This window comes from Palaemon carinicauda, chromosome 27 (genome assembly GCF_036898095.1).
Source record: "Palaemon carinicauda isolate YSFRI2023 chromosome 27, ASM3689809v2, whole genome shotgun sequence".
NCBI classification, from domain to species: Eukaryota; Metazoa; Arthropoda; class Malacostraca; order Decapoda; family Palaemonidae; genus Palaemon; species Palaemon carinicauda.
In genome coordinates this window covers 70222005-70236041 of record NC_090751.1, presented here as the reverse complement: position 1 = coordinate 70236041, position 14037 = coordinate 70222005, and the positions used below count along the sequence as shown (strand labels likewise).

The following is a 14037-nucleotide window of genomic DNA, read 5'->3' as shown; positions in this document are numbered from 1 at the left end:
AAGTACCTCTTTTGCCTTTGAGAGAAACGTGGCAGTAGCGCAGATCCACAGAGCAGTCACCTGGTTGAACCAATCTACATTCACAACCCACTACCTCAAGGAATGTTCAAGGAAGTCTTTAGACGGGTTCTCTATTGGGACAGTGATCTCCGCGCTCCAAGCGATTTAACAGCCAAAGCCCCAGGTATAATCGCGGGTATCAAGACCAAAAAGGCACAGGTTCGTTTTCCCTTTTCCCCTTGTCTTCTCTTTTCTCTTCTTTCCCCGGAGATTTGACCAGGTAGAGCCTGCACAAGACATGACTTCACAGCTTCGTCATTGAACACAACAGCAAGAAATATTTTAAGGGTGAATACTTAGACACTAGCATGAGCTCTGTGTAGTTTTTCCTACGATTCGTTTTCCGACAACCTTTGGAACCTAGTCTCCTATCTAGGTTCACAGCCGTTCTGCTTAGTTGGGTCTAGGTCAGGTAGGCACTCCCACCTCCTAAAGTGTAAGTCTCCTAAGAAAGTAGTTCGAGGTAAGTCTCTGTGTTGGAACAAATCACAAATTTTTAGTAATTTGTATTTTTCCTAACAGATTTACCGAGAACTGCTTTCGGGTAATGGCCCTCCCTTCCTTCCCCGAGTGCCTTACTGACCCTTAGGTATTTTTAGCTTCCAAGAACTTACTGAGGCTCGAGACCCAAGCTAGCATGTGGCCTGACTCGGGGTTAGCCTCAGGGCACGTATCCTTCCGCCCGAGGTGATCCTCACAGAAAACGGAAGTAGGGTAAACTACACAAAACTCTGGTCGGTTGAGAGGAGATTCCAGGTACCTCCTAAGAAAGTAGTTCTCGGTAAGTATGTTAGGAAAAATACAAATTACTAAAAATTTGTGATTTTTTAAAATTCCAACAAATTATTTCCATACTATTTTATGAATAATTACCTGAAAATTTGTCAATGCCAAACTTCGCCTTATTTTGTTAATCCTTTCCGTTTTTCATTTACTTTCATTTCACAAATTTTGAGTACTTTCTTATTGGTAACACTGATCATGTTTGTAACTCTTCACAGGGAAGAAATCTATATTTTCTTTACATTTTGTATAATGCAAACTCCATTACGCACGAGTTGGTTTATATCTATCGACGGCTATCTGTTGTGGAATTATTACGCAATCTCATAATCACCTTACAACGATTATAATGCTATTTTACAAATGGACTCGCATTGTTTTACTGTTTAGAGTAGTAAAGTAATCAAACAATACAAATTTCTGAAATATTGTATATTGTAATGAATAGAAAGAATTTTTTGTTTTAGCGAGTTTGAGGTGTGTTGATGGGTTATTATTAAGGTGACATCGAATGGTCTTACAAAATGGTTTATCGATCAAGGTTATGTAACCAAAGGCCAAGGATGCCGGGAAATCTGTGTTTTACGGGTATCTTTTTTTTTTTTTTTTTTTCTTTATCACAGCCAAGCTTTTTCATTGAATAAAAGAACTGCACATGATTTTCAGGTAAGTAATGAAATGATTGATTTCAGATTTATTTGTCAAAAGTTCTTGGTTAATTTGAGATCAATTCAGGGCACAATTTTTAGCAATTAGTAAATGTTTGTTGTATTTTATGATTGATCTAAAGATCTCTGAAATTTAATAACTAGTTTTTTTTTATTCATACACTGTATTTTTCTTATTACAGATCTGCTTTTTTGGTTGTTTTGAAATTAGCAAAACTGGCATTTGTGACAGTTGGCTATGCCATTGTTGGTGTTGTAGCTGGAGCTGTTACCTCAAGTGGGACCACAACCACCAGTACCAATGGTGGTGGATCGGATGGTAACTCCTCTCCAGCAGGTATGTCTTCTTTTTCTCTCTCTCTCACTTAGTGTAGTTACACCATTGGTCTTCTACATTTGGATGGTCCTAAACTTATTTCTCTAGTCCAGGCACAATTATTGTAAGCTATTAAATCTATTTGCTTTTTTTTTTTTTTTTGTGGGAATCTTATCTTGGCTTTAGACTTCCTGATAATTAAAAATTGCTGGTTTATCAGGCTATTTCCTTATATAGCCCACTAAAATTATTATTCCCACCCAATATTACTCATCAATAGAATGATAAACTGTTGAGTTCATGTATATCTAAGCTTAAAGAAAGTTTGTGTACACCAACAAGATGTAAGTAGTAGTAGTCTAATTCACATGATAAAAATCATCAAGATAGACTTTAAACATAGAGAATGCTTTCCAGATTCAAAATAACAATAGGATAAAATATGATTTAGAGCCTAAAGTAATGATATATTAGCTTACCAGAACTAATTGCCAAAAGAAAGTCCCGCTCACGTATGTATTTCCGGGCAGTGCAGCAATGTACACTTGCAATAAAATTTTACGAGTAAGTGTAAAATAAACTGAGCTTCTCAAGAAGAACCAATATGAACATGAGGCGAGTTTAGTAGCCTAGAGAAATAAGAAATTTTATTAAAATTCCTATTCCAACAATTACATAAACTTTCTAAGTGGGATTTTTAATTGGTAACGTTTTCATGTTTATAGAAAATATCTAGCACCTCTTCTCCTTAATACTAAATAAGACCAGATCGGTACAAAAACATTCAAATCATAAGAATTGATTTGATTAAGTTGTATTGTTCAAAATCTCAAATCCATCAAGGCTTAAGAATCAAAGGTCTTGGAAAGTTGATTGCAGGAATTATGATGAGGTTAGGGAATTATGAAGCTGGGTAAAGAAAAAATAAGGTAAGTATAGTTTAGATGCTCATAATTTTTGTAAAATATATTTGGAAAAGTTAGTACTTGTTACATATTTCAATTTTTTGGTTATTCTTATAGCCCTTTCTTTGTGTTCATGAAAAATTTGGACAACTATTGTTAATGGAGATGCTTTAGAAGGAATAGTAAAAGCCTCTTTTGGTAACATAACAATAACAGATTTTTTAGATTTATAATTATAATTGGATAATTTATTTACCAACAGTGTGAAAGAACTATTGAAAAGTAACAGATGTTGAATTTAATCCTTATTTTTCATTCTTTCCTCTGCAGGCAGTTCTGGTTTGGGAACATCTACCCATACTCAGGCCTTAGTTCTCCAAGAGGCCCTTCACCATATACCGAATCCTACTTCCGATTGTATGGTGCGGAACGTAGCCTCACGTCTGGCTCAATCACTTCACGACCAGGTCACTATCACATCATGCCTCTGGGCTCACTTTGTAAGATCACGGGGATTTATGTATGTGTGGTGGATTGGTAAAACTAATGATTCTTCATTTTCATCTAAATTTAACACACTAATGATAGTCATTGAAGGAAATGGATTGAAGACATAAAATCTTACAAATGGGCAAACTTTCTCTATTCTCTACTGTCATATTATATTAACCATCCGAAGTGCTGTATGAATTTGTAAAGTGGTGGTAGGGGTGATACACTTGATTACTCTTGGTTTGAGAAGTCTGAATACGTGCAACTTTATGTTAATCAGATTTGATTGTGGTGGTGATTGTTAATTTAATAGCATAAAGCTATGACAGCTTAGTGCTTTTGTTTATATTACCTGGTTTTTCCTCTTGGTGCATGTATTGAGTTTAAGGCTAAGTAATTTTTATTCAATATTGCTCTTTTGAGCTCTTTAACTTAGTATCAACAGTAATGATCTAAATGTCTAAATGCTTTGAGCTAATTTATTTTTTAAAGATATTTTTATGTATATTTCTATCCATGTTTTATTCTTAAAATTGTACTCATTTCTGTACATGATACATGGCCATCAGAACACGACTTGTAACTTCCATATAAATTTTCGGTGTCTGGCACCCTTCAGTACATTATTATTGCATCTGAAAGAAGATATCAAATCAGTATGCCATCAAACTCTTGAGACCAAGGAATCTATTTGACCATAGCAAGCAGCAGCATTAAATTAACTTTTTTTTGTTATTCCTTAGTCCATTTTGCCAGTTTTCTAATACAGAAAAAGACTTCATTGTTAAAGTTAGATGCAATACACTGCTTTGCCATACATTAAACATTTATTTCCAGGAATAAATTATGCTATGTAACATTGTGTTATAAGTTAATTAATATGATGGCAGAATTTCATGTAATATCCAATATATCCCATTGTTTTGAAAGTTTCCATCAGGGGAAGAGCTTTTGTAGAGTAGCAAGTATGAATATGCATTTCATTAATTTTATGAGTATTGCATCAAAGGTTTGACTGTAGATTGCATATTCAATTTAATATTGATAATTTGGAAAGTGATTTTCAGAATCCTATTAATGGTAAGGATACTATTTTAGTTGGCAGGTTACTGTGGTTAAAGGGCCCGGCCAGTATCCCAAGGAAAACACAAAATCCTGAAAAAATTCACTGAGCTCATATGGCAATGGAGAATGCCTGTACGAAATATTTTGTCAAAATTCCTCTTACTTTCGTAGTTACAGGGTAATTAGTAAAAGTAACTTGATAAACTAAAAACATTGTTCCCTACAAGAAAATGCAGTGTTTCTTCTGTTATATATTTTTATAATTATTACATTTTGTTATAAAATAATTTGTGAGCAATGGCATCTATAGATTCCATGAGTCGCTAGACGGTGTATTACACGGTAATTACACCTTTCGACCTTCAGTCGTAGCACAAACCTCATAGAGAGTACACGTTTGAGTTTGACCTTTGACATTTACTCATTTTTACGTCTTTTTCTCGTTTTCAACAAGAATTTCATCATGTCAAAGAGGTAAAGACAATTTCAACATTTCACTAGTATAATGATGAAGAAAATTCACTCTAATAAGAGTTTAGAAGTGGGTAATATCAGCGAAATTAGTGAAGTCAGTTGTGTCATAAAGTTTTTGCTTTGTAAGTCCTTTATGGGAGAGGTAGTGTTACATGGCAACAATTTCTTTTTAATTACAAACAATTATTATGCTATAATAGTCAATTACAAGTTCTGATATAATTAGATTTTATTTATCTTTATGAATAGGTAACTGGGGTAGTTCCAGATATGAGTGTAGTTCGGTCTATTCTCCGTATCACTTGGGCTTCAGCTGCTGGTCAAGTTCACCTACTTACTTCTTCCCTAGATGAAATTGAAAAAGCTGCAGAAAGACCACCAACTAAACCTCCAGATCCAGAAGACCTTCAAGGTAAATTAGAATTTTATTTATAGGAGTGTGGTGTTCCCGGACTCCTAGCCCTAGCCTCAGCCCCTTTAAGTAGCATTATCAGAAAACTGCTATATCATCTTGGATCAAATTCTGACAATTGAGATTGCTGTGTTGATGTATTTAAGGTAACTGTTGTATTCTCAATTTAGTGAAAAAAATCCCAAATCCTAACCCATTCTTCCAGTTGTGTCATGTTAGGACTGGCCTATTGTTGATGAACATGTCATGGCCGAAAATATGATTTGGATTACCAGTAGAATTTTATTAGTGTTATAAGGTAATGTAAGAACCTCTAAGCCCCATTTATTATATGTAATTTCCAAAAGTCAATATGGTCGAAAACTTGATAATGGCTAAGGAGTGTGGTATGAAAAGGTTAATGTGAAAAGATGAAAAGTAAACAACAGAAGCTAAGCACACTTTAAGCACTTCTTACCTATGAGAATTCTGGATACAAATTAGTGTTATGTTTGACAGCATACAGCTAGACACAGATTTGAACTAGGCAAAACTCTTGCATGAAATTGTGGCATTTACCACAAGTTTGTGTTCCTAGGATAGCAATTCCCTAGCAAATCCAAAGATTACAGATCCCCTCCCATAAGACTCCTCAACCTTCCTCCTTATTTCAATGTGCCTGAACAAAAAAAAATGAGCAGTAAACTTAGAATTAGTGGGTGCATCTTAACAGGTTTTGCATAGAAAAATAAATTCGCTAGTACCGTACCTACTAAGATGGCTTAACTGCTTTTTATGCTGGTGGATTAAGAAATAAAACATATTCCCCAGTAGTCCAAGAGTAATAAGGAAGGCGACCAATGTGACAAATTAGTGGTTCTGTTCAGGAGTTAATGAGCCAGTGATTGTGGGCCTGGTCTACAAGACACCATCCCGTTGAGTTTAAAGACAATAGTTTGCCCTTAGCTGGGAAAAAGAACTATAATAAGTAACAGCCTAGTCAGACTGAGAGCTCTGCATAGTTAAGTGTGATTTTGAGAGGCATCTTTTAGATAGTCCCTCCAGTGGCTTGGTTATCTTGTAATTGAAAGATATACTGCTTGTAGTAATTCAATTTATAATAGAGAACTCCTTTCTTGTGTGTGTGATTTGAGGATTGAGATATTTTTAGTGGTTGTTTGATGTTAGGAGTTATAGACATTGAAATGATCATGAAAATTGTTATTAAAAAGTATGCTTTACTGTATTTGGTGTGATTATATTATAAGGACCTTGACTGATTTTGTATCTGATGTAACTTGAAGAAAAACTATTTGGTTTAAAGGAATAAAAAAAATGAAAAGTAGGAAAGTCATGAGTTTATGCCATAAGTGTGTGAAATGAATTATTTGAATCAATTAATAATTTGATTTTTAATGTTGCAGTGTGTCGAGAAGGATTGGAAACACTGTCGGTGGTTTTAGCATTGTATCCTCCTGCATTGGAAACCCTAACTAAGGATACTCAGTTTCATAAACTGGTAATGGGTTTGGTGCTGGTAGGTGGGGAGCGTAGTATCCGCCAATGCGCAATGGAGCAGCTTTTACTCATGGCCACCAAATGCTCGAATTCTCCGCATACCCTCGTTGTCTTCATTGTGATGCTTTTTAATGTTCTAAATGGACTAAACAATGATTACTCTAAGGAATATTTCCAGGTATGTATTGTTTGAATTTTTTAGCACAGCAATTAAAGATATCTTGATTAGTAATTATTGAGAGAATTTTTTTTATTTTTTCAATTTGTTTGTTATGATATACCTGTTTGTTCCTCACTAGTAATATCAAACCATATCTTTGTGATTAGAATTATAAGTGTATTTGTTCCGTAACTGGAATACAAACCTACGCTATTTATAGGGGTATTGCTTTCAGCGAAGCTGAAAGACAAGCCATTAGACTTTTAACGCTGGTTAACCACCCATCCCGCTAGTAGGGTTTAGTCTCACTCACACACCTATGATAGTACTTTACCTTTGGCTCTGGGGGAGAGACGTCTCTCTCCCCTCTCCAACTGACTGGCCTTTTGACTTTCTAATCTTGTTTTCTTGTCCTTTTTTTTATTATCAGTATATATGAAAACATTCTTTTTGTTTCTATATACTGTTATATTTTAAACTTTCTTTAAAGTTAATGTTGCTGTTTGTGTGACAGCATAGCGCGGCAGGTTCTCAACAGCGGAGAATCTTCCCGTAGGCGGGTGGCCTCCGAGTGACTCGGCCGCCGCCGCAGGGGAGTCGTTGTCGTTTGGATACTCCTCTATTCGGCTGTTGGCGTCTCCTTCCCTTGTGTTCTTAGAGAGAATCTGTTTGTGGTCTTCACAGAGTTTGACTTCAGTCTTGCTCTTTCTCACTGACAACACCGCTCACTTCATGTGGGTGGGCGGCAGATACTCTGTAGCAGGTACACCTTTCCCGTTCGCCTGTTTCTTCATTAAATGAAATAATAAAAGTTTGTAATTCAACTTTTCAGATTCGACTCCGCTTGCCGGTAGAGGGTGCGCTTGCCACTCTCTCTTTCGGAACCCCCTTCCTGCCGGAGGGTTGAGTGGTTCTCCCGAGTAGTTTTATTTGCTAAATTAATTAGTTGTAATTTTTATTTTGTTACAGTATTTTACGCTGCCGCTCGCCATCTCCCATTGATTCGGCCGGGGAAGGGAAAGGTGCAGTCCTTAATTTGCCATTTGTTCATGTGGAATCTGCTGTCACTGCGCCGTCTGTTTTTCTGTTCTATGCCTATGGCAGCTCCCGATCAGCCCGCTAACCTAGAGAAACTAACTTAGGTACATTTTTTCTCAGCTAGCGCTCGATGCAGACCTTCAACTTGAACAAGGCTTATTGATGGGAAGCCAAGAGCACTGTCCAGAGATCTGCCTCCAGGGGTTAGACTACTCTCCCTTCCAAGGGAGAGTTATCCTCCCCAGGTGTTGGGTTGTCCTCCCTTCTGAGGGTGAAATTTCCTTCACCTTCTCTGTCTAGCAACCTTCCTGCCTATGGGGAGTATTACTGACCGCTACATCTCATAGACTTGCGGTTTCTTCGCCAAAGACTACGCTCTACCCCATACTGAGCCGACTTCTGCGAGGGACGGAGGCAAGTCTCTCCTGGCAGTAATCACCTCAATCATTCGCTAGAAACCACCCATAGAGACACCTCTTTGGAGACCTTCCGGCTGAGCAGTCTTCCCATCTTCATTGGTAAGCTCGCTGAGTTCGTTGTCCTCTTCGTCGCCTCAGATATATTTTTTCGCCTTTGGCAAAGAGACGTCTGTCAGGTCTTCAGATTCTATGCAAAACCTGTTAAGACGCACCCACTAATTCCTGTCCGCATATTAGGTACTCCTCCCGACAGAGTTTTTTCATGCATAATTTTTTTCTATTTTTCCTCAGTCAGCAATACCATACTACTTTGTTTGGCTAAAACAGCCGAGCCCTGCCATTTGTTCCTGTGGAATCTGCTGTCACTGCGCCGTCTGTTTTTCTGTTCTATGCCTATGGCAGCTGCCGATCAGCACGCTAACCTAGAGAAACTAACTTAAGGTACATTTTTTCTCAGCTAGCTCTCGATGCTGACCTTCAACTTGAACAAGGCTTATTGATGGGAAGCCAAGAGCACTGTCCAGAGATCTGCCTCCAGGGGTTGGACTACTCTCCCTTCCAAGGGAGAGTTATCCTCCCCAGGTGTTGGGTTGTCCTCCCTTCTGAGGGTGAAATTTCCTTCACCTTCTCTGTCTAGCAACCTTCCTGCCTATGGGGAGTATTACTGACCGCTACATCTCATAGACTTGCGGTTTCTTCGCCAAAGACTACGCTCTACCCCATACTGAGCCGACTTCTGCGAGGGACGGAGGCAAGTCTCTCCTGGCAGTAATCACCTCAATCATTCGCTAGAAACCACCCATAGAGACACCTCTTTGGAGACCTTCCGGCTGAGCAGTCTTCCCATCTTCATTGGTAAGCTCGCTGAGTTCGTTGTCCTCTTCGTCGCCTCAGATATATTTTTTCGCCTTTGGCAAAGAGACGTCTGTCAGGTCTTCAGCTTCATCTTCGCAGCGCTCCTCTTCGGAGGATATTCCTCGTCATGGTTCTCCGTTTCTTTGGACTCCCGATCTTGTTGTTCGCTAGCATTGCTGCGTTCAACTGACCATGTCTCCTCTTCTCCTGCTCACCAACGAACCCCGGTTTGTGATATGCCATCTAGGATCCATTCACGATCCTCTCCAGTGGATGATTGTCCTTCCAGGGGTCACATCCCTTCTCCAGGTCTTCGATTGGCTGTGCACCGATCCATTGCTCGCCAACATGCTGATCTCCAGCTCACCGATCGACTCCATTTGCCAGGCTTGCGGTGTTTGCCTGTCCAACGCTCCTCTCCAACCTCTCGCCATCGAAATGCTGTTCGTGGCTCGCCGTCGCTGATTGCTAATCGTCAGCCTGCCTATCGTTTCCAGCTCCACACTCCCCAGTTCCACACTCCCCAGTTCGTCGAACACTTGCTCGCCGATTGCTAGCACGTCCTTCCCCGATTGTTGACCTCCAGTCTCACCGATCGCCACTTTCTAGCTCGCCGATTGCCGTTTTCTAGTGCACTGATTACCGATTCCTAGCTCCCCAACTCTCCTATTGCCGAACCATACTGCAGTTCTTCAACTAACTGATTGTCGATTGCCAGCAGCTCGCCTATTTGCAGTTCTGATCGCCAGCCTTCCATTTGCCAGCTCGTTGTTTGCAAGCTCAAAGATCGCTGATCGCCTGCTCGCGGATCACCAGATCTCCGATTCGCCTTCTCGCACATCACCAGATCTCCGATTCCCCAGCTCACTGGCAATCGCCGATTCAATGGCTAGACAATCGCATCGATCACCGATCATCATTTGACGACTTTCACCGTTTCTTGACAGGTGACGGCTCTTTGTTCATTAACTTAACATTCGCTTACTTGCTGTTTGCTAGCTCATGCTCATCTCTAAGCCAGCTCAAGATTGTCTTCTCTCCTCGCTACTTCGGTAGCCCTCCTACCTATAGTTGAAGGAGTTGCTCCCTAGTGTCTCTTCGGAGAGTGCTCTCATCTGGACAACATAGATTGTCTTTCCACCTCTCTCTTGGGCTCACGCTTCTTCGGTAGTCCTCCCACGTAGAGTTGAAGGAGTTTAACGCAGTTTTCCTACTGGGAACCTAACTCGGCGCTCTCCATTGACGACTGGGGTAATGCACGAGGGTTGCCCTTGACACTTAATACCTTTCCCGGTTCCCGACCTTCACCCGTACCTATGGACTCTCAGCGGTCTCGTCGTTTGCCAGCCTCGCGATGCACAACAAACCATCACTCCTTGCCGACGAACTCTGGTTCGTGTCTTGCCAGCTGGTTCCAGCCATCTTGTCGATCTTTCATCACTGACTTGTCTACAGGCTGCTGCTCGTCTTTTGTCGACGGTGGTCCGTTCGTGATCCTCTCCAGCTGTTTACCACTCTCCTAAGGGTCACAGCCCTTTCCCCGGGTTACTGATAGTCAGCGCACTGATCACTTACGCCCTTATATCCGACCCACTGATCTCCGATTCACCATTCGCCAGCAGCCCTTTGCTTGCCACCTTGTCGGCAGTCTTTATTTGAGCGAAAGGCAGATGACACCAGCCTCGCGCTGCTCGTGGTTGGCCAACTCGCTGATCGCTTAGATGATCGTCAAACGACCAATAGTCTCTATCAGCAGCTCTTCGACAGACGGCTACATGTCGCCTCGCTACTACAGTATGACGACGCCAGGAATCAGCCCCCTGGTCATCGCCAACTTTCCCCAGAACGACACATCTATAATGAATGGCGCCATTTACTGGAAGAGAAACTTTTCAGGCCTTCTCCTTGTGCTTCCGAGCTCCCTCCAGTGAGTCTTAAGTCTTCTCCCCATCGTTCTCCTTCGCCTCATTCTCCTCCCCGCAAATGTAGAACATCGCTTTCACCAGGGAGAGCAGGAAAAGGTAAGACATCAAAGCAACAGGAGTTCAAAGTTCCGAAGGTCTCCCCTTCACGGCCTATTCCTTTTCCTTGAAAAGAGACATCAGCACTGCAGCCCTCCTCAAGAGCTTCTTCGACAGCGGATAAGACTTCTTTGCAGAGGCCCTCTTTGTCTTTCCCTTCAGGGGAACTTTCCAATAGTGCAGTCGTGGTTTGGAGCTATGGTAGGGCTTTCACGCATGCCTTTGAGACAGATATCCCACTTGTATGTCTGTCAGAAACTCCCAGGATCCCCCTGAAGGAGTCTTCCTCACCTTCTACGTTCCCAAGGTGAAAATCCACAGTTCCCTCCCGCAGAGAAACTTCAGTCTCTTCCTCTCCCCTGAAGCAGAAAAGAGGGGTCCCTGACATGTTAGTCTGATTCAGGGTCAAGCTGACCCCTGTCAGGATATCCAAGGGAATGTCAAGTGTCATCGTGCCCACTCCTCCTCAACCTCCTGCTCCACAGCCAGTATTCCAGGTGGTAGTTTTAAGAGAAGTCTCTCTATTCTACTCTCCGGCCCTCGCCCATTTAGGAGGTCCCTCGAAGACTCGGGTAGCCCCGAAACCCGTGGAAGATACGATCCTTCCCCCTACGGGTGACCAACATAATGGTGTTCTACCGAAACTATGTCCTAGACCTTCTTCCCTCCAAGTAAAAAGTCTAAAAGGACTCGCAAGAGACTGTCAAACTCCTCATCGAGGATTACGAGACCTGCAGAGGGGGTCAGGTAGTCTTCACCGGCCACTTCAACAATGACAACAACCCACCCCAGGATGACGTCTCGTGGGTGGAAGACAACGCCTTCACTGCTAGTCCTACATCAGAAATTTCTGCAGGTTCGATAAAACTGTATCAGTCTCCCTCAAATCCAACCTCTTCAGAAATAGTCAGATCCCATGTCCTATGGCACCAGGTATCTTCCTTTAATCTGGTTCTCTATGAGATCTGAGGAAGAGACTGTCCTTATAACGAGGTTGCAAGATGCGAATCTCATCCAGGGAGTCAAATCTCCTTGGTTATTCCCCAAATTGATTTCTCCCTCCAAATGCATCAAAGAAAAGAGAAGGGGGCATGCTATACCACTCGGCCTCTGGGCTCTGATCAGATCCCGAACAGGACCGCATCTTAAATCTCTGAGAAATGAGAGCAACGTTCCTGCGGGCAAGAGGTACCACCCCAGTTTGAGCTCCAGCTCGTTTCTCGTACAATGTCTGGTGTCGACCTTCAACTTGGTCCAGAACTCTGGGATGCAAAACAGAGTGTGGCCAAGAGGGTCGTCTCTAGATGCTGAAATTTCGTTTCTGTGGTAGGGAGAGTCACAAACTACGGCAGCAGATATTGAAAGGGTCTTTCCTCTCTGTGGAAAAGACTTCCTTCTCACTTTGGTTTCCCCTTCGGGGGATTCTTCCAGCGAAGAGGGGGATTCATTCGCTCCCCTGCCTAGGGAGTAGTTCCTCCACCAGCCACTATGCAGCAATCTTTCTGCCTGCTGGAAGGATTGCTGAGAGTGGCAACAAACGATGGCTGCCTTTCCCATCCACAAGAGAATCTTCCTTTTCCTGGTTGGTCTTCCCTTCGGGGGACTCCTCCCACGGGAATTGGGTTCGCCCATTCTCCACCATTGCCCTTCAAAGTAGGCCTCGTCATCAGCTGTCTTGTCTCACCTACTGAAGTAGATCCTGAAAGATCCTACGGGAATTGGATTCATCCATTACAAGCCATCAGACTCGTTACGTAGGGAAGATTTGTCCTGCCAAGCAGAGACTTCATGCCTAGTCGGCTCATCTGCAACTTCCGACGGAGATCCTGAGAGAACCCCCTCAGCAACTCTAAACAGCCACATGTTGATATCTTCCACAAAGCATTATCTTCACTGTGACTTGATACTTTGAGACTATCCAACTCATCCTCTCTCGGGGCATCTTTCCCACAACAGGTTGCAAAGAGAATGTTGGGTTACCTGGATAGATCTTGGCTTCAGTCAGGCTAAGTGATCTGTAATTGGTATCATAGAAGGGGTACCCCTCCCCTTGATACCTGTGGTGTTCTGCTAATAAGAACAGCATCACCAGCGTAGACTAGGTCAGCTAATTTCTTATTACCAATCCAGTCCAATCCTTCTCCGCCATCCCCAACTATTCTATGCATCACAGAATCCATAAGGAGGATAATCAACATAGGCGACAACGCATTCTCTTGGAGTACACTTCACTGGAAATTTATCTGATAGAACTCCACTAACATTGATTTTGCACTTGCTATGCTCATGAACAGACTATCAAATTTACGTATTTGGGAGGAGTTCTATACTCTACATTTTGCTGTGCATCATGTCTTAAAATAAAAATTAGGTCAACACAACTACCTTTTTTAAATCCTTTTCTTGTTTTTGTCTCAGCTTTTCTTCAGTGTTTATCTGTAATCTGATAAGTCTCTTTAGAATAAGCGTGCTATATATTTTCAATGAATATAAATCTTTTTTTTTTTTTTTACACTCAAAATCACAGTGCTTTACCATTATTTAGAGAAAATTGTGTAAATGAAATTTTGGAAAAAGTTTCTTTAATCTTTTTACTATTCTATATTTTCCAAGGCACTCCCCCGTAATTTTGTGGGGTAGCGGACATAAAAAAAGAACAAAGAGGGACATTTCTTCTCTTTGCTCCTCTCAGCCAGACGAGGGATTCAGCCGAGTATTGGTTGGTACTGCTAGGGTACACAGCCTACCTTTCCCTGTTATCCACCACAAATGAAGCTTCATATGCTGAGTCCCCTACTGCTGCTACCTCTGCGGACACCAAGGCAACCAGAGGAAGTAGCTGGACCTTCAGAACTACATCACAATCCCTCAA

At 41.5% G+C, this 14037-nt stretch overlaps 1 protein-coding gene across 1 annotated transcript in view; it reads left to right on the top strand.

The window, feature by feature from the left end:
* faf (ubiquitin carboxyl-terminal hydrolase-like faf) overlaps positions 1–14037 on the top strand; it is a 346068-nt gene that overhangs the window by 192475 nt on the left and 139556 nt on the right. The window contains exons 25-28 of the mRNA XM_068351160.1: positions 1694–1848; positions 3063–3232; positions 5013–5175; positions 6579–6850. Of these exons, the coding sequence (XP_068207261.1) occupies positions 1694–1848; positions 3063–3232; positions 5013–5175; positions 6579–6850 (760 nt within the window). The remainder of the gene's footprint in view (positions 1–1693; positions 1849–3062; positions 3233–5012; positions 5176–6578; positions 6851–14037) is intronic.